Here is a 19,498-nt window from a genome sequence, read left to right on the forward strand (position 1 = left end):
GAAACCCCGTTGTGCGATGTTTCAGGTACATCCACAGCAGTTGACTCAACATACTGCGAATCAAAACAATACCGTCTGCAATCACAAATTACTTCCCTTTCCCACATTGTCGCGCCCCTTTCTTTTAGCCGTCTCGACTCTGACCCGCGGTGGTCAAAGGTTTACGATCCGTTACCACAGGCCACCAGCTAGGTCATCATGAAAACCAAGCCAACGTGGAGGTAAGAAAATAGGACACTCGCAAGGAACCAGAGCTATACTGTTCTGATCAAGATAATTCGGATGACCTAACAGAACTACGGATGTAGTTAGTTGCGCTCCTTCCAGGATGTTCCTTACGTGGACGTCAACCGAAGAGCACGCAACAAGATCAGAGCCATTGCATGCTCTTAGGTATCAATCCTTGGCCTGCATAACATGACGGGGTTTCTTACAAAAACCACCCTTTTTACAATCTTCCGGTCTTTTGCTATAATCGTTTTTTAGCGTAACTTTTGAAATACTTAACTAAACTTTATAATTTTTAATAGCGACTTTTGGGACCCCAAGACGGATCGAATGAGACCAAAACGGTCCAAATCGGTTCAGCCAGTGCCGAGATAATCCAGTGCAATTTTTTTTGATCAACAGCCCACCACACACACAGACATTTGCTCAGAATTTGTTACATGAAGGTGGGTCTAGGAGGTGAAATTGAGAATTTCGTTTTTCGAGTGATTTTATAGCCTTTCCTCAGTAAGGTGAGGAAGGCAAAAATGTAATAATTTTGTAAAAGGTGTTTCGCACTGTTGAGTGAAGTCACTTTTAGTTCTAAGTACTCATCTCCAACACGTGTCGGAATAAGGAACGGTGAGGCAAGGTGGGTGGACTCCTATGGAAAAGTCACTTACCACTCTAGTTTGATTATCATCGCCACGTTCGTTATCATCAATAGCACCGACACGATGATCACGACGACGACATTGCTGTTTCTATATTTACCTGAGCTTGACACTCTAGCCAGCTCAAGGGCGGTGTGTGGTGGGCGTGGGAACGGACCATCCGCAACACCTGGATTCTAGCGCTCACTTCCGCACGATATTACATAACTTCCCACAGGTCGTAAACCTTCCCTGACAAACAGTTTGTTTGAGTATTGCTGCAGTCGTTCAGAAATCCGAACTCATCTGACTTCATTGCCAATCAAATCATAAAAAAAGAAAAAGACAACACAATTCCCTCCCAAATCGTCGTCGTCTCTTCCTTCGTTCTCGGTTTTTTTCTGGTCCCGTTTCTTGACCTAGATACGACGGGGCCTCCCTCCTCTATCTGGACACGGCAATCTTTCGGCACCAATAATTTTTATAAACCCAACTCCGCTGGGACCTCCCGGCCATGACTGTTGATCGGCTTTGATGGCCGGCCTTTTGGTCCCTTGGCTTTGCGCGTCGTTACGCCCAATTTATGCCCGTTACGAGAGGCCGTGGCGGGTTTGGCTCTGCGTCAACGTGCGTACTATGGAGTAGTAGCATATGGAGCCAAGTCCAATTCAAAACATGGTTCCGAAATTTGTTCGCATCAGTATCACCACCTAGCGTGGATGCCTGAAGTTACTACACTGTTAACTTTGAATATTAGACAAGATAATGTTGTATAACACACGCTACAGGTCACGCGCACTAATCTGATTTTGAACAAGTGGCATAATTTTTGAATTGACCGTTGCTACTGGTTTATTTTTGTTTTCAACTTATTCCCTAGCGTAAACGAGTTGCATAAATTGTGTAAATATGTAAACAGTTTCCTTAAATAGGGTTGGCAGTAATTGATATGAAAAATTACGTATGTTTATAAATGGAGTACCCGCAGTCGAGCAGTTTTTGACAGTTCGCTCCATAAGGAATACATTGTAGAAAAAAGCAAAAACTGCTCGAATGGAAATGCTCCATTAAAATTTCTAAAATTCTTTGGAAGGGATAATGCGTGTTACAAGTTTTTCTTATCTTTCCTTAAAATAAGTGTTTCGGTGTCACTCAACAGATGGCCAGCTGGCCTGGCTTCAGCCCTAGCTTCAGCCCCAGTCAGACCCGGTGGCTTTTTTCGAGTCAAGATTTGTCTTATCCGTCGGATGGGGAAGTGAACATTGGTTCAGACCTAATCTAGATCCTTAGCTTAGTCCAAGTGTAGGAGTCGTCCATTGGTCCTTCCTCGGTGGAGTCGCTGGTAGGCAGTTGTACTACCAATCCAAAGGTCATCAGTTCGAATCCTATCGAGACGAATGCATCAACCATCATACGGTAGATTAAGTAACGTTTTACCATTCGTTAACATGTTGAAGTAGTTATTGATATACTGGTTAAACATATTGACAAAAAATATGACCTAAATTTGTACACCTTTGTTTGACAGTTGACAGGCAAAAAAACAATCACTTTGGGGACAGGAAACTTTGCCGTTCTCAAGCAAACTTTTAAAATAATATCCGGCAATTTAGGGAAAGGTCGGTTTCTCTTGAGCAGTTCTCTAGGATTTCGGTCATTCGATTTTTTTTGTATTTTTTAATCCGACTGAAACTTTTTTGGTGCCTTTTTTTGAAATTAAATATGTCTTTATTGAACTTTCTTATAATAATTACATTTCATTTACATTCTAAGTGGTATGGCTACATGCTCTTCATCTTTGTTATATTTTTCGTTTTCTTATTAACTGTTCACATTCATTTATTTACTTCAAATTGTTTTACATTTTTGCATTGAATCGAATACATTTGGGTAAAAAAGAAAAAAAATCGCTTTAACAACTAATCCTAACTTAAAACTAAAAAAGTAAATTCATTGAAATATTCAAAATCATTAGAACGAGTAAACTACGAACTGTATTTTAAGATAAATCCTCCAAGCGTTCTTACTTGTTCAGCACGAGTTTTGCAACCACGCAGTGTTGTTGTCATCTCGATGAAAATGTTCAGAAGTTCTTGTGGTGAAAACAGGTCACTACTGCCTTCATCCGTTGATGCTGGTTGGTTTTCCTTCGGTTGCTGACTGAAACCAGGAGGTGTTGTATTCTCTGCAACTTTTTGCCGCTGATTCAACGGCAATGGCTGCAGATTTGAAACCACTCGAACAGATCCCGCTCCAGGTGACGCCAAAGCAGGAAAATCCACGTCCGTGAAAGTTGGTGGTGTTTTGCGACGATTTGGTTGGTGCCTCGTCGTCGCTTGCTGCCGAATTTTCACAAACTCAGCTCGTTTTGGGCAGCTCCGATTCTTGGTAGAATGGTCGCCGCCGCAATTGTAGCATTTCGCTTCGATGTTCTCGTTGATTGTTTCGCAAGCTTGAGTTTTGTGCTCACCTCCGCAGGTTGCACAACGACTCTTGATGAAACAGTTCCTTCCACCATGTCCAAACTGCAAGCAATTCGAACATTGTGTCACGTCACGGTGCACTGGACGATAACGTTCCCAAGTCACGATAATGTTGAAAATTGCCCGAACTGCTTTCAGCTCAGACGGCGTTGTCGATCCTTTCTCGAGATGAACCAGGTACAGTTGATCACGATACTTGATGTCCTTGTTGTGTCTCGTCATCTTGAAGACTTCGATCACGTTCAACTTAAGAGTTTTGAGCTCTTCTTTCAGCACACTCACATCCATGTCATACAGGCCTCGGAGGACCTGTTTCATGGGGCGTTTACCTGGATCGTCATGGCTGTAGTATTCAATCTTTGTGTTGTTCAGGAAATCCCGAACGTAGTTGTAATCCTTTCTGGTAGGTAGCAGAATTTTGAGTCCATCAGCACACAAGCGAATGGAAGCTCGTAAAGCACCAGATTTGATAAACCCGGTCAGCCACTTTCGCACCGAATCCGATGACGATGTTTTCACAAAAATGGGCGGCAACTTTTCCCGTCGTTCAAATTCTTCCTTCTCGCTCACGTCCACAGGGAGGGTAGCGAACTGGTTTCCAGACGAATTTTGAGCGTCCTTGCTCAAACTGCCTGGCTTTGCAGGTAGCGCTTCGGCATTCTTTAGCTTCTTCAAATCTGCCGATCCTGCTGGTGAGGATCGCCTCTTTTTCTTGCCGTGGGGCATTTTTGCACTTTTTAAGCACTTTTTTGGTTTGTGAGGGACGCACGTCTGACTCGCTTCTCTGCTGATCGCAGACTCTTTTTGGTGCCTTCGGTATGCACAAAGAAGGCATTTTGCATCATTAGTTTGTCCATATAATTTTCCATACAAATTTGGCAGCTGTCCATACAAAAATAATGTATGAAAATTCAAAAATCTGTATCTTTTGAAGGCATTTTTTGATCGATTTGGTGTCTTCGGCAAAATTGTAGGTATGGATACGGACTACACTGGAAAAAAATGATACACGGTAAAAAAATTGATGATTTTTTATTTAACTTTTTATCACTAAAACTTGATTTGCATGAAAACACTATTTTTTTTTATATGTTTTAGAGGACATAAAATGCCAACTTTTCAGAAATTTCCAGGTTCGCAATTCGCAATTTTCAGTGTAAGAACGGGCCTTGACCGATCTTATGCACCAGGTTCCCGACGAACACGCACTGCCCTTACACCTACATCTCACCCTTGCTCTGAGTCAGTACGAGCAGCATGCTAGAACACGCTTTGAGTGTTCTTGCCAGGCACACCTTCTTTTCCGGTTACGCATTTTAACTCGGCCGGGGGTGGTACATTACGTAGGGTTTGATGTAAGTATAAGCGCCTAACCATTTATAGTGTGCCTACCCGCATAAAGATTTCTGATGAACTTACAGTAAATTTTAACGTTACAAAACGATAAAATATATTGTTTTTTTGACAGTGTTTTAACAGTAGACAGCATCGTTTTTTAAGATAATTTGCGTCGTATTTTGGGATTTTACCATAAAAAAGGGGGGTTGTTATGCACCGGTACCATAAAAATTTCAAAATTTTTCCATACATTTTTTTTCCAAATACGACGCATTTTACTGTTAATCTAATGTTGCATTTTTCATCCAAAAACTCGTCCTGACTATAGAAAACATCATACATTAATAATAAAAACAGCAAGCATTACAATGCATTGCACAGTCAATTTACAGTTCTTCATGGTTTTTTATCTACTAAATGATGCGGTAAAAACTATATGCGGACAATAAAACTAATAAGCATTACAATGAATTACACAGTAAAATTATAATTCTTTATGGTTTATTCCCCACTAAATGCTACTGTGAAAACTATTTTCGGACATTAAAATATATAGTAAATAAAGTAAATTTTACAGTAGTTTTATTGTTATTCATAGTATGCTATTTATATTCAACATTGAACCACTTTGTTTATTTGTTCATGAATTGTTAACGCCTTCTTCAGTTTTTTGCAAATCGCCAAAAGGAATCCTTCCACGACGTTTTCTTTCGCTTTCGATTCCTTTTGAAACCCTCGATCGAGACCGGTTCCTGTTCCCCCTCGGGTGGGTGATGCCGTGGTGTGTTCAGTCTGTCCGCCGGTACCTTTTGTCGACTGGATACTCCGGATTGATTTGCTGGTATTGTTAGTGTTAATAAATGAGAAGACAATTAAGTTAAGAAAAATCTTAATTTAAATAATCAAAATCTGGGGGATGAGACGAGAGAATGCGTAACGTGATTTTCGAATGAGCACAAGCGTGACTTTTTCTTTGCACTTGAATAATTTGTTTTGAAATCTTCTGTGCGCATTTTTTTTCAAGTTTTCGGAAGACAAATTACTGCGTCAGAAGTGGATGAAGGTTTGCGAAGTCGGTTTGGAACAAAATGTAAGCAAGAGCTCTAGGAAGTACAGTGCCCATTTTGAGACAAAGTACAAGTCTTAATAAATAACGTTTTGTACTAGAAAAAGCGAATCGTGCCCACAATTCGGGCGGAATCAATTGTTGGAGACGACCTCCGGATGAGCGCTGAAAAGGGAGAATTAGCCAGTAAGAAGTGGGTCCATTGGAAAAAGAATGGCTATACGACAACTTTACTGGTAATGGTTATGGTGATTCCGAGAATAATTACAAAAGGTTCGCTGTATCAAAAGAAAAAGAAAATCAACAAACCATATTTGGTTTTTACAATAATTTCCCTAATGAATGGTTACAATACTTGCTGCTTCTGGCGAACAGTAAAACGGCTCCGCTTTGCAGTTCAAAACGGTTCCGCTTTTGAACCGCTCTATTCACCCCCCCGATCAAAATTCGCAGATTCTGTTCTGAGATTCTTAAATGCTTTTATTCAAGATATTTAAACAAAAACTTTGGCTATTGAATTTGAAATTTATTTAAGCCCTTTATTTTAAATTTCTCAAATTATCAAATCGAATGCAGACTGTATTTGAATTTTTGAACCCACAGTTTCTAATTTATTTTTTTATACCTTCGTTTTTTTATTTTAAATTTTCAGGATTTGCAAATGCCTCCTGTAAAAGAAAAAAAAACACACGAAATAAACTTAAGAAAGTTACCCAAGCAAACCATTGTTTTTTTGCAAGCAGTTGACTTAGTCAAACTTTTCGACACCCTCAGCAAACGTCAAATCAGTACAAACTGGTGCCGAATCTCTTCCATAAAGATCCGGCAATAATTTTTATGGTTTGACGTTTGCGAAAAAAAAAGAATCTTGAAAATTTAAACAAATCACTTAGTGCATCAGACCATGACAAACATCTGCTGCTGCTGCAGGAGGGATTCGGCCATCTCCAAATTTCACGAAACGCCTGATATTTACATCCCGGAGCTCTTCCGATTCGTTGACGATTGAGGATCCTGTAAAATAGAAAAAAAGGTATTTCCTAAGAGGGCTATAAAAATGGGGCTGGATACACTTCAAACGGCGACGACGGAACGTGTGAGCGGCATAAACAATCGGACGCGACTGGCAACTTCTTTCAAACCGTTTCGGAAGAAATTCATACAAAACATAACCACACACAAACACTACAAACGTCGGCGATGACGATGCACAAATCTCGGACGCGATTGCCAACTTCTTTGGAACCGGAAGAAGTTCAAAAACACACGCACCCACACACGACCGACGACGGAATCTGGCACAAATCCTGGACGCATCTGGCAACTTTTATCCAAACCGGTCCGGAAGGACGACGACAACAGAATCTGGCACAAATCCCGGACGCATCTGGTAACTTCTTCCAAACCGGTCCGGAAGAAGTACCAAAACACACGTACCTACTTCAAACGACGACGATGGCGACGGAATCTACCCCAAATTGCGGACGCATTAATGTTCTTCACCGATCCAAATACTCACCAAAAGTTGCTGACACTAATCCTCTTCTCCCTCCCGGATCAGTCACCCGGCAGATTTGACGCCGGGAGTTTGGTTTTTCACAAGCACACGCGATTTCATTTCGATTAAAACTTTTGAAACTGCGGCCAACACAAACAGGATCGAACATGCATCGCGAGTGAAAAAATTTGACAGCTTGCTCAACCCGCTCAACCATGGTGCGTTCGTTTGGGAGCGTCGTACGGTTCAGGCGACGACGTCAGGTGTCATGGTGTGTTCATTTTGGGATCCTTATCATTTTATGCCTTTTCTATTTTTGAGTAAAAATGTTAAAATGTTATAATATTAAAATGTTTAAATGTTTAAATGTTTAAATGTTTAAATGTTTAAATGTTTTAATGATTTAATGTTTTAATGTTTTAATGTTTAAATGTTTAAATGTTTAAATGTTTAAATGTTTAAATGTTTAAATGTTTAAATGTTTAAATGTTTAAATGTTTAAATGTTTAAATGTTTAAATGTTTAAATGTTTAAATGTTTAAATGTTTAAATGTTTAAATGTTTAAATGTTTTAATGATTTAATGTTTTAATGTTTAAATGTTTAAATGTTTAAATGTATTAATATTTTAATATTTTAATTTTAATTAATATTTTAATATATTTATATATTAATATATTAATATATTAATATATTAATATATTAATATATTAATATATAATATATGACACTCAACCCCCGGTGGTTGGTCACTTTTTCGTTTGACACTTTTTTAGTTTGTACCCCGTTGGTTGGTCAAAGTCAAACTAAAAAGTGACGAACTGTCACTTTTTACACGGCGCTCACGCACACTATCAAAACAAACGTTTGGTAGTGTGTGTGAACTCCGTGTAAAAGGGGTGTCAAACTAAAACGTTGCCCCGTTCGTTTGACAACAGTTGGTGTCAAACCATCGGGGTTTGAGTGTAATATATTAATATATTAATGTGTTATAATATTAATATATAAATATATTATTATTTTAATATTTTAATATTTTAATATTTTAATATTTTAATATTTTAATATTTTAATATTTTAATATTTTAATATTTTAATATTTTAATATTTTATTATTTAAATATTTTAATACATTAATATATTTATATATTATAATATATTATATGTCCGGGACCGTGGTGTAGTGGGTAGTCGGCCTGGGTTCGATCCCAGACGGTCCCGGTGGCATTTTTCGAGACGAGATTTGTCTGATCACGCCTTCCGTCGGACGGGAAGTAAATGTTGGCCCCGGACTAACCTAAAAAGGTTAGGTCGTTAGCTCAGTCCAGGTGTAGGAGTCGTCTCCCTGGGTCCTGTCTCGGTGGAGTCGCTGGTAGGCAGTTGGACTAACAATCCAAAGGTCGTCAGTTCGAATCCCGGGATGGATGGAGACTAAGGTGTAAAAAGAGGTTTGCAATTGCCTCAACAATCAAACCTTCGGACACCTAGTTTCGAGTAGGAATCTCGCAATCGAGAACGCCAAGTCAATGCTGTAGAGCGAATAATTTGATTTTTTGAATATATTAATATATTAATATATTAATATATCAATATATTAATAAATTAATATTTTAATATTTTTTTTTTGTGTGGGAACAGTTAAATAATTAATGTTTTAATGCTTAAGTTTTTAAAATAATTTGATTTGATTTGAGTTTTTCACAAAATCGTTTGTGAAGTTTTGTATTTGAAATATAACTCGTTTTAAATACTTTTATTATATTTAAAAAAAAAATCGTTAAAAAAGTTCACACTACGCAACTATAACATTACAATGAACGTAATGTAACAAAAAATTGGAAAAAATGCATTATGAGATTTCCAATACAAAAACCATAAGATTTGCTGTATTCATGAATTTTACGATAGTTTTATTGTTTCCATTTATAACATTTCCAATAACAAAACCTTCCAATTATCTGTAACCATGAATTGTATAGTAGCTTCATCGCCATTCCAGTAAAGTTCGAAAAAGTCAACAATAAACTTACCATAAATATTGTAATATGTATTGTAATTGGATGGTTTTAACAGTGCAAATCATCATACATTTTTATGCGGGTATCAACAATGTCCAGCAAGAGGAATCCGTCCAACGGTGGACGGATTTCTCCTGCAAAACAATGCACAGAAAGCCATCCACTGGGGAACCATTTCTCTTGCCAACTTACAACTATTTTTGAACGCCCAACTGTTGTAAGCCAACCCCGCATAAAGATTTCTGATGAACTTACAGTAAATTTTAACGTTACAAAACGATAAAATATATTGTCATTTTGACAGTGTTTTAACAGTAGACAGCATCGTTTTTTAAGATAATTTGCGTCGTATTTTGGGATTTTACCATAAAAAAGGGGGGTTGTTATGCACCGGTACCATAAAAATTTCGAAATTTTTCCATACATTTTTTTACCAAATACGACGCATTTTACTGTTAATCTAATGTTGCATTTTTCATCCAAAAACTCGTCCTGACTATAGAAATCATCATACATTAATAATAAAAACAGCAAGCATTACAATGCATTGCACAGTCAATTTACAGTTCTTCATGGTTTTTTATCTAGTAAATGATGCGGTAAAAACTATATGCGGACAATAAAACTAATAAGCATTACAATGAATTACACAGTAAAATTATAATTCTTTATGGTTTATTCCCCACTAAATACTACTGTGAAAACTATTTTCGGACATTAAAATAAATAGTAAATAAAGTAAATTTTACAGTAGTTTTATTGTTATTCATAGTATGTTATTTATATTCAACATTGAACCACTTTGTTTATTTGTTCATGAATTGTTAACGCCTTCTTCAGCTTTTTGCAAATCGCCAAAAGGAATCCTTCCACGACGTTTTCTTTCGCTTTCGATTCCGTTTGAAACCCTCGATCGAGACCGGTTCCTGTTCCCCCTCGGGTGGGTGATGCCGTGGTGTGTTCAGTCTGTCCGCCGGTACCTTTTGTCGACTGGAGACTCCGGATTGATTTGCTGGTATTAATAAATGAGAAGACAATTAAGTTAAGAAAAATCTTAATTTAAATAATCAAAATCTGGGGGATGAGACGAGAGAATGCGTAACGTGATTTTCGAATGAGCACAAGCGTGACTTTTTCTTTGCACTTGAATAATTTGTTTTGAAATCTTCTGTGCGCATTTTTTTCCAAGTTTTCGGAAGACAAATAACTGCGTCAGAAGTGGGTGAAGTTTTGCGAAGTCGGTTTGGAACAAAATGTAAGCAAGAGCTCTAAGAAGTACAGTGCCCATTTTGAGACAAAGTACAAGTCTTAATAAATAACGTTTTGTACTAGAAAAAGCGAATCGTGCCCACAATTCGGGCGGAATCAATTGTTGGAGACGACCTCCGGATGAGCACTGAAAAGGGAGAAATAGCCAGTAGGAAGTGGGTTCATTGGAGAAAGAATGGCTCTACGACGACTTTACTGGTAATGGTTATGGTGATTCGGAGAATAATTACAAAAGGTTCGCTATATCAAAAGAAAAAGAAAATCAACAAACCATATTTGGTTTTTACAATAATTTCCCTAATGAATGATTACAATACTTGCTGCTTCTGGCGAACAGTAAAATGGCTCCGCTTTGCAGTTCAAAACGGTTCCGCTTTTGAACCGCTCTATTCACCCCCCCAGATCAAAATTCTCAGATTTTATTCTGAGATTCTTAAATGCTTTTATTCAAGATATTTAAACAAAAACTTTGGTTATTAAATTTAAAATTTATTTAAGCCCTTTATTTTAAATTTCTCAAATTATCAAATCAAATGCAGACTGTATTTGAATTTTTGAACCCACAGTTTCTAATTTAATTTTTTATACCGTCGTTTTTTAATTTTGTATTTTCAGGATTTGGGAGTTTTGAAATTGTAGAATTTCAATTTGCTTTAAATTTTTAAATTTTCTTTTTTCAAGTTTTGAAAAAAAATATTTAAATGTATAATTTTCAAATGTTTAAATTGCTAAATTTCAAAATCTAAGATATCTTAACTTTTGAATTCTTCATTTCGTTGATCAAGCTTCCGTGTCCCGTAATCAAATAGCTCCGCACCGTTGCAAATGCCTCCTGTAAAAGAAAAAAAATAACAAAATAAACTTAAGAAAGTTACCCAAGCAGACCATTGTTTTTTTGCAAGCAGTTGACTTAGTCAAACTTTTCGACACCCTCAGCAAACGTCAAATCAGTACAAACTGGTGCCGAATCTCTTCCAGAAAAGATCCGGCAATAATTTTTATGGTTTGACGTTTGCGGAAAGAATCTTGAAAATTTAAACAAATCACTTAATGCATCAGACCATGACAAACATCTGCTGCTGCTGCAGGAGGGGTTCCGCCATCTCCAAATTTCATGAAACGCCTGATATTTACATCCCGGAGCTCTTCTGATTCGTTGACGATTGAGGATCCTGTAAAATAGAAAAAAAAGGTATTTCCTAAGAGGGCTATAAAAATGGGGCTGGATACACTTCAAACGACGACGACGGAACGTGTGAGCGGCATAAACAATCGGACGCGACTGGCAACTTCTTTCAAACCGTTTCGGAAGAAATTCCAAAACATAACCACACACAAACACTACAAACGTCGGCGATGACGATGCACAAATCTTGGACGCGATTGCCAACTTCTTTGGAACCGGAAGAAGTTCAAAAACACACGCACCCACACATGACCGACGACGGAATCTGGCACACATCCTGGACGTATCTGGCAACTTTTATCCAAACCGGTCCGGAAGGACGACGACAACAGAATCTGGCACAAATCCCGGACGCATCTGGTAACTTCTTCCAAACCGGTCCGGAAGAAGTACCAAAACACACGTACCTACTTCAAACGACGACGATGGCGACGGAATCTGCCCCAAATTGCGGACGCATTAATGTTCTTCACCGGTCCAAATACTCACCAAAAGTTGCTGACACTAATCTTCTTCTCCCTCCCGGATCAGTCACCCGGCAGATTTGACGCCGGGAGTTTGGTTTTTCACAAGCACACGCGATTTCATTTCGATTAAAACTTTTGAAACTGCGGCCAAACAAAACAGGATCGAACACGCATCGCGAGTGAAAAAATTTGACAGCTTGCTCAACCCGCTCAACCATGGTGCGTTCGTTTGGGAGCGTCGTACGGTTCAGGCGACGACGTCAGGTGTCATGGTGTGTTCGTTTTGGGATCCTTATTATTTTATGCCTTTTCTTTTTTTGAGTAAAAATGTTAAAATATTAAAATGTTAAAATGTTAAAATATTAAAATGTTAAAATGTTAAAATGTTCAAATTTTAAAATGTTCAAATGTTAAAATGTTAAAATGTTAAAATGTTAAAATGTTAAAATGTTAAAATGTTAAAATGTTAAAATGTTAAAATGTTAAAATTTTAAAATTTTAAAATGTTAAAATGTTAAAATGTTAAAATGTTAAAATGCTAAAATGTGAAAATGTTAAAATGTTAAAATGTTAAAATGTTAAAATGTTAAAATGTTAAAATGTTAAATTGTTAAAAATTTTAAAATGTTAAAATGTTAAAATGTTAAAATGTTAAAATGTTAAAATGTTAAAATGTTAAAATGTTAAAATGTTAAAATGTTAAAATGTTAAAATGTTAAAATGTTAAAATGTTAAAATGTTAAAATGTTAAAATGTTAAAATGTTAAAATGTTAAAATGTTAAAATGTTAAAATGTTAAAATGTTGAAATGTTAAAATGTTAAAATGTTAAAATGTTAAAATGTTAAAATGTTAAAATGTTAAAATGTTAAAATGTTAAAATGTTAAAATGTTAAAATGTTAAAATGTTAAAATGTTAAAATGTTAAAATGTTAAAATGTTAAAATGTTAAAATGTTAAAATGTTAAAATGTTAAAATGTTGAAATGTTAAAATGTTCAAATGTTAAAATGTTAAAATGTTAAAATGTTAAAATGTTAAAATGTTAAAATGTTAAAATGTTAAAATGTTAAAATGTTAAAATATTAAAATGTTAAAATGTTAAAATGTTAAAATGTTAAAATGTTAAAATGTTAAAATGTTTAAATGTTTAAATGTTTAAATGTTGAAATGTTTAAATGTTTAAATGTTTAAATGTTTAAATGTTTAAATGTATTAATATTTTAATATTTTAATATATTAATAAATTATAGATTAATATATCAATATATTAATAAATTAATATTTTAATAATTCAATATTTTATTATTTGAATATTTTAATATATTAATATATCAATATATTAATAAATTAATATTTTAATATTTTTTTTTGTGAGGGAACAGTAAAATAATTAATGTTTTAATGCTTAAGTTTTTAAAATTGTTTGATTTGATTTGAGCTTTTCACAAAATCGTTTGTGATGTTTTGTTTTTAAAATATAACTCGTTTTTAATACTTTTATTACATGATTCAAATTATTTTAAAAAAATCGTTCAAAAAAGTTCACACTACGCAACTATAACATTACAATGAACGTAATGTAACAAAAAAATTGGAAAAAATGCATTATGAGATTTCCAATACAAAAACCATAAGATTTGCTATATTCATGCATTTTACGATAGTTTTATTGTTTCCATTTATAACATTTCCAATAACAAAACCTTACAATTAGCTGTAACCATGAATTGTATAGTAGCTTCATCGCCATTCCAGTAAAGTTCGAAAAAGTCAACAATAAACTTACCATAAATATTGTAATATGTATTGTAATTGGATGGTTTTAACAGTGCAAATCATCATACATTTTTATGCGGGACATCACGTGCATGATGAAATTACATGCTATTTCCCTTTACATTCATAATAAAATAATGCTGCAAAAGTATTCAAGAAAAAACGAGCCGACTTACAGTAGTTGTACTGTATACTGTTTACAAACATTATACGAGGCTTTTTTGACGTTATACCACTGTGGCGTACACGGTCAACAGCGAACGGGCAAAACAGGCAACAAATGGGAAATCAAAGTGAGACCAGGAAAAAAAATCGCTTTTGTTCGAGCTTGCCTCTATATGGTAGTAGTACATTGAGGATAACACACATGTGATCCAGGCGGGCAGTGTGGGATGGAATGGGTTGTCAAAAAGCTTGTTTTAACTCCATGGAATCTGCTATTTCAGCGTTTTAGAAAAAAATAGTTTTGATAGACAATTTCATAATTTCAAAGCATTTTTCAGAGTGAACGAATCTCTTCGATGTATTTGTCAAAGTGGTGTCTGAACACGAATATGCTCATGATTATTTTTAATTCAAAAAATCACCAAGAGATTCAAAATTACAAAAATTAAAAAGGATTGGATTGACGGGTTAATAAAATTAACAAATAAAAAAATATAAAAATTTAAATTACAAGCCATGGTTTCAACATTTGAATGAAAAAAGTGTTTTAAAATGTATTTTACACCTGCCCAGTTGTTTTGCAATCATAGGTGTTAAACATTTGCAAGTATTAAAAAAAAATTTTTTAGCCGAAAAAAAACTTTTTGTGTACATTCGATTTTTACAAAAATTGAAAATATTTTTGATCGATCCCACACAGTAAAAAATAATGATAATTTGGAAGCTGTAATTTTGGAAGGTTGAATATTACCTCTTTTATGATGTAATTTTACCTCAATTTAGACTGAAAAAGTGACATTACACCAGAAAAGTGGTAAAATTACACATTTCCAGAGGTAAAATTACACCTTTTTACTGACATAAAAGATGTACCCCTTCCCAGATGTAATATTACCATGATTTTTTTTTCTGTGCAGACATGTTAAATATGATTTTGAATGCAGGAAAAAGTCATTTCTAATCGTTTCAGTTGGATAGACTTCTATTACCTTTGAAATTTGAAGTTTTGCCTTTCTTACTAAAGAAAGGTATAGGTTTTACTTTAAGGCAGGACGTCATTTCCATCTTCGTAAATATGTCGATTCAGCATGAGGTTTAAGCGGAAAAAAATCGCCAAAAAATCACACTGCATCGATTTTCGACGCTCTATCGATTCACCTTGACAGAAATCGTCTATCTCCAACCCTCGAATTTTGAGAAAATAAATTCCGTGAAGGTCGAGTAATGTTCGTATGTGGTAAAATTTTGCAAAAATTTTGTGTCGCGCCGTTCTCAGCTCCCATATATCCGATTTCGATTCTTCTAAATGCAGATGAAAGCTAGTGTGCTGAACCTGGGCGAGTTGCCGCGCAAATTTCGAAATATCCATCTGTTTTCGGATGCGGCCAGACTCTTCAACAAAATACACAGTTTTCAAATGAAAATATGGTCAATTTTTTTTCATTTTCATATCTTATATTTATCTCAAAAATTGCATTTTTCGAGCCGTACAACCTCCCAAATTTTCATCCAGATTCATAATATGGTTCTGGAGTTAGAGCCGTTTGATTGACCTGGTTGTTAAAAATAGCTATCTCTGATTCTGTCACTTTCGTAGAAGCTGAATGGCTAGCTTCCCTGCACCGTGCGGCACACGCGGTTCACTTGTACCTCGGTCTTGCTTGTCTTGGTGCGCTGGTACGATGAACCAAAACACCAACACAGTCACACAAAAGGGCTCGTACCGAAACTAGAAAACCAAAACCGCGGTGTGCGTTGTTGGGAAGCTTGCTATGATCGCATTTGTCATAAACGCTTGTTTGATTAGAAACGTACAAACATATTGTACGATTAGCCCCAGCAGCTGGACACCGAGTTGCGGCTGAGGACAAAACGCAAAGGCCAGCAGAGCCAACCAAGACCCCTACACAATCCCCCTTCCCTTCCCACGCCTTGTCTTTAACATCAACCCCTTCCCTACTAACCCCGAGTAGGCCGCGGGTAATCGGCTCCCCTCCCACTAACATTTACACACAAGATCCTCTGTAATTATTAAGTTTTTTGTAATTACAAAAGCCGACTCGGTCCTAACCAGGTCCCAGTACCGAAAAGGACCTAATAAAAAAATAATTTTATGAAAAAAAAAAAAAAAAATATTGTACGATTAAAAATATTCTTTTGGTGAAAATTGCGTTTTTTATTTCTTTTGGAAATCATATCATTCATAATACTCATAATATCATCATAATACTTTGCTTTCATCATAATACTTTCTTTTGTGCTGACGTTATACATAATCAAAGTCGATGTTATTAATTGAAAGAAGTTCTACCATTGTTATATTCTTTAGTAAGAAAGGCTCTTTCTCACCCCAGGTGGGATTAAATCGGGTTTTTGAAAAACATTTTTCCCCCCTGATTTTCGGACCAATTTTGAAGGGGGGGGGGGGGGGGCGCATATACTTTGAAAAATATTTGCAACGGCCTAAGGGCAATGCAAATTTTATTTAAAGTTTTGGTTTTCCCCTATAAAAATAATGGGTAAAAAAATAAAAATCTTTGTTTTCATATGAAAAACATGTAAAATCGATTATCAGCTATTTACAATCCATTGTTAAAGTTAATTTGTGTATTTTTAATAACATAAAAGCTGTAAAAACTTTTAACAACATTTTATTTATGGTTCCACGGATCAGCAAAATACGTGGAAACGCAGAATATTATTTTTGCATAAATGTATTGATATTTTGCAAATTTGTGGCATAAGCATAACTGTAATTTCATTTTGTGATACTTTTTGCTTAGGCTGGTATAAATTTTATTTAAAGTTTTTGTCACCCCCTTCAAAGTCGGCTTGAAAAATCAGGGACCAAAAAAAAGAACAAATTTTAAGTGCAATATGCATTCCCCTGCGTATTTTTAGCATGTTTGATTTTTTTTTTTTTTTCAAAAAATGTTTTGAATTTTGTTGAATTTTCTTTGTAAAAAACGTAATCCTACCAACTATACGGATTTTTTTCTTACCGTACGGATTTTCGATCCTTTTCGCGGATTTTTAACAGGCCGGAATTTTTGTACGGAATTTTTTGCAAAATACTGATTTGTACGGAATTTTGATAACCTAAAAATAATTGTTTTTTTTTTATTTGGTCAAAGCTTTTGCTAATAAGACATTTTTATTTCACTGTCAGAACGATTTTAAAGAGATAACTTGGATAGTTTTCCAGGGATTCCTTATTTCAGAGTGAATTATCAATAATTGTTCTTTCCAAATTCTTTACAAAACATATTTATTCAAGAAAAGATCCAAAGGTTTTCTAAAGCCAACTAGCAAACGTAGAGTTTTTTTTTTTTTAAACGGTCCTGTAAGCTATTGTGTTGCACATGTTTATTGGACCTTTTCAATAAAAAATCTAAAAATGTTTTCGTGAAAACACTGAGAATTATATTATTCGTAGAACCCAACTTTGAGATTTCCAAAAAGTGTCCACGTGGCAGTGCGTGGCCGAATGGTTACGCTGTCCGCTTTGTAAGCGGATGATTCTGGGTTCGATTCCCATCTGCTCCAACCTTCCATCGGATGAGGAAGTAAAATGTCGGTCCCGGCCTTGGTTGTTAGGCCGTTAAGTCATTCCAGGTGTAGGAGTCGTCTCCATGCCATAAGTACAAACAACACACCAAACCAAGCCTACTCCGGTGGAATCGCTGACGGCGGTTGGACTCGCAATCCAAAGGTCGTCAGTTCAAACACTGGGGTGGAAGGTTCCTTGGAGTAGAAAGAGGTTTGGGTGCTCTCCCCATTCAAGCCTTCGGACTAGGTTCGAGCAGAAACTTGCAATAGAGACCACAAAAGACCCGGGGGTCGTTAATGTGGATGGTTTGATTTTGATTTTGTCCACGTGGTTTGTGGATGGTCCCTTAAAGGAACTTAATTAAACAGAATCATCTCAGACTTAGAAAGCTTTTACTTTTACGAAACATTTTTTAAATAATAATTCTCGTAACATGTAATATGTGTACCAAATTTCAAAATTTGGTATCAAACGATTCCAGATTAGAATTTTCAGTGTAGAATACTCAAATTTTCACAAAATAGCGTACTTTTTAAAATACTCAAATTTTCATAATTTGCAATATGAGTATTGAACAACTCCAAATTTTGTTTAGATTTTCACAAAATACGAGTTTTCAATTTAAAATATAACAACTAAAATTATTCCAAAATACCGTATTTTTCAAAATACTGGGTTGGGCAGAACGAAACTCTTTTGAATCAGGAAAAAAAATATCTGGAATCCACTTCACCCAACCTACCCCGCTAAAACCACATATTCCCAACGGGATGACTTCTTCTTCCAGCGGATGCGACGATGATCCGTTGGTCATGGTGGTGGCATTAGTGGACCTAGCAAAAGTGAGCTATTTTTAGACTTCCTCCCGAAAAAGAGCAGGTCGTGTGTGTGTGCGTGTGTGAATTTTATGGCGATTAGATAACCCAAATATACTGGCAATAACGATTAGGTCCCCCCCATAAGCAGCATCCAGCTAGGCTCGGCTGGTTCCGATCAAAGATTCAATCTCGATGTTTCCGAGAGGCTGGGGGATGAGAAAGAGGGTTCATGATCCATTCCCTGATATGGTTTGCTATTTTTGGGGGAAGATAATGAGTTCACCGAAAGGTGGTTTGTTTGTATTTAGCGAGAAAGTTTTGCCTCACATTATGATGGGGTGGTAAATTAATTCTAATTGATGCTACAGGTTCCCCAAAGTGTGATAATTATCGTGAAATGAGATTGTTTTGTTCATAAATTTGATCAAAGTTTCGAATTTTCTCTCCCTATCTCTTTTCACCCATGAAATTTCATGTGCTAAAAAACCATTTAAAATTTATCAAACGGCAAGGAAAAGCATTATGCATTATGTACAAAGCTGGTAAGGTCTGCCCCCAAAAAGCACATAAATTCTCTCTGCATCCTAGTTTTTGGCCTCTAGGTCAAGATTTATTCGTTGTTGTCCTTCCTTCCTTCGGTTGCACAATGCTAGTCGCTCTGCTTATCCTGTCTATTTATCTAACTTTGTGTGCCGTCCTCTGTTCACGTGCTTGTGCCGCCTTTCTATCGCTAACTCTACGTCGTTCAGCATCCACGTGTTCGGCACGAGTCACGTTCTGGGAAAATAAGCGGAATTGAACGCTGTTTCCTGTTTCGTTAAAGAAAAATATAGTCTGATAATTGATTCTACGTGTTCATAAAACTACACTCCTGGTTGGTCTTCTCTCCTCTGTGATGGGTGTGTCTCTGTATTGTGACTATCTTCCATGTTCGTTCAGCTTTCATCAGAGCACACAATCACAGTTGACATCAAAAAAGTACGGCGAAATATGAGAGGTTTTTA

General features: G+C 35.9%; 2 protein-coding genes across 3 annotated transcripts in view; one reads left to right on the plus strand and one right to left on the minus strand.

The window, feature by feature from the left end:
• LOC120427774 (uncharacterized) overlaps positions 1-19,498 on the plus strand; it is a 97,976-nt gene that overhangs the window by 69,362 nt on the left and 9,116 nt on the right. The window lies entirely within an intron of this gene.
• Positions 9,494-12,541, minus strand: LOC120427775 (uncharacterized). Of its 2 annotated transcripts, XM_039592695.2 has the most exons (4): positions 12,207-12,541; positions 11,593-11,703; positions 11,289-11,363; positions 9,494-10,274 (listed from the first exon to the last, which is right to left on the minus strand). In XM_039592695.2, exons 1-4 carry the CDS (start codon positions 12,400-12,402, stop codon positions 10,099-10,101), a joined length of 558 nt encoding a protein of 185 aa, XP_039448629.1. In that variant the 5' UTR covers positions 12,403-12,541; the 3' UTR covers positions 9,494-10,098. The 2 variants fall into 2 exon arrangements, with proteins under 2 accessions (XP_039448629.1, XP_039448630.1); XM_039592696.2 differs by having other exon boundaries at positions 11,593-12,530.

The sequence above is a fragment of the Culex pipiens genome, chromosome 3, assembly GCF_016801865.2.
Source record: "Culex pipiens pallens isolate TS chromosome 3, TS_CPP_V2, whole genome shotgun sequence".
Lineage (NCBI taxonomy): Eukaryota > Metazoa > Arthropoda > Insecta > Diptera > Culicidae > Culex > Culex pipiens.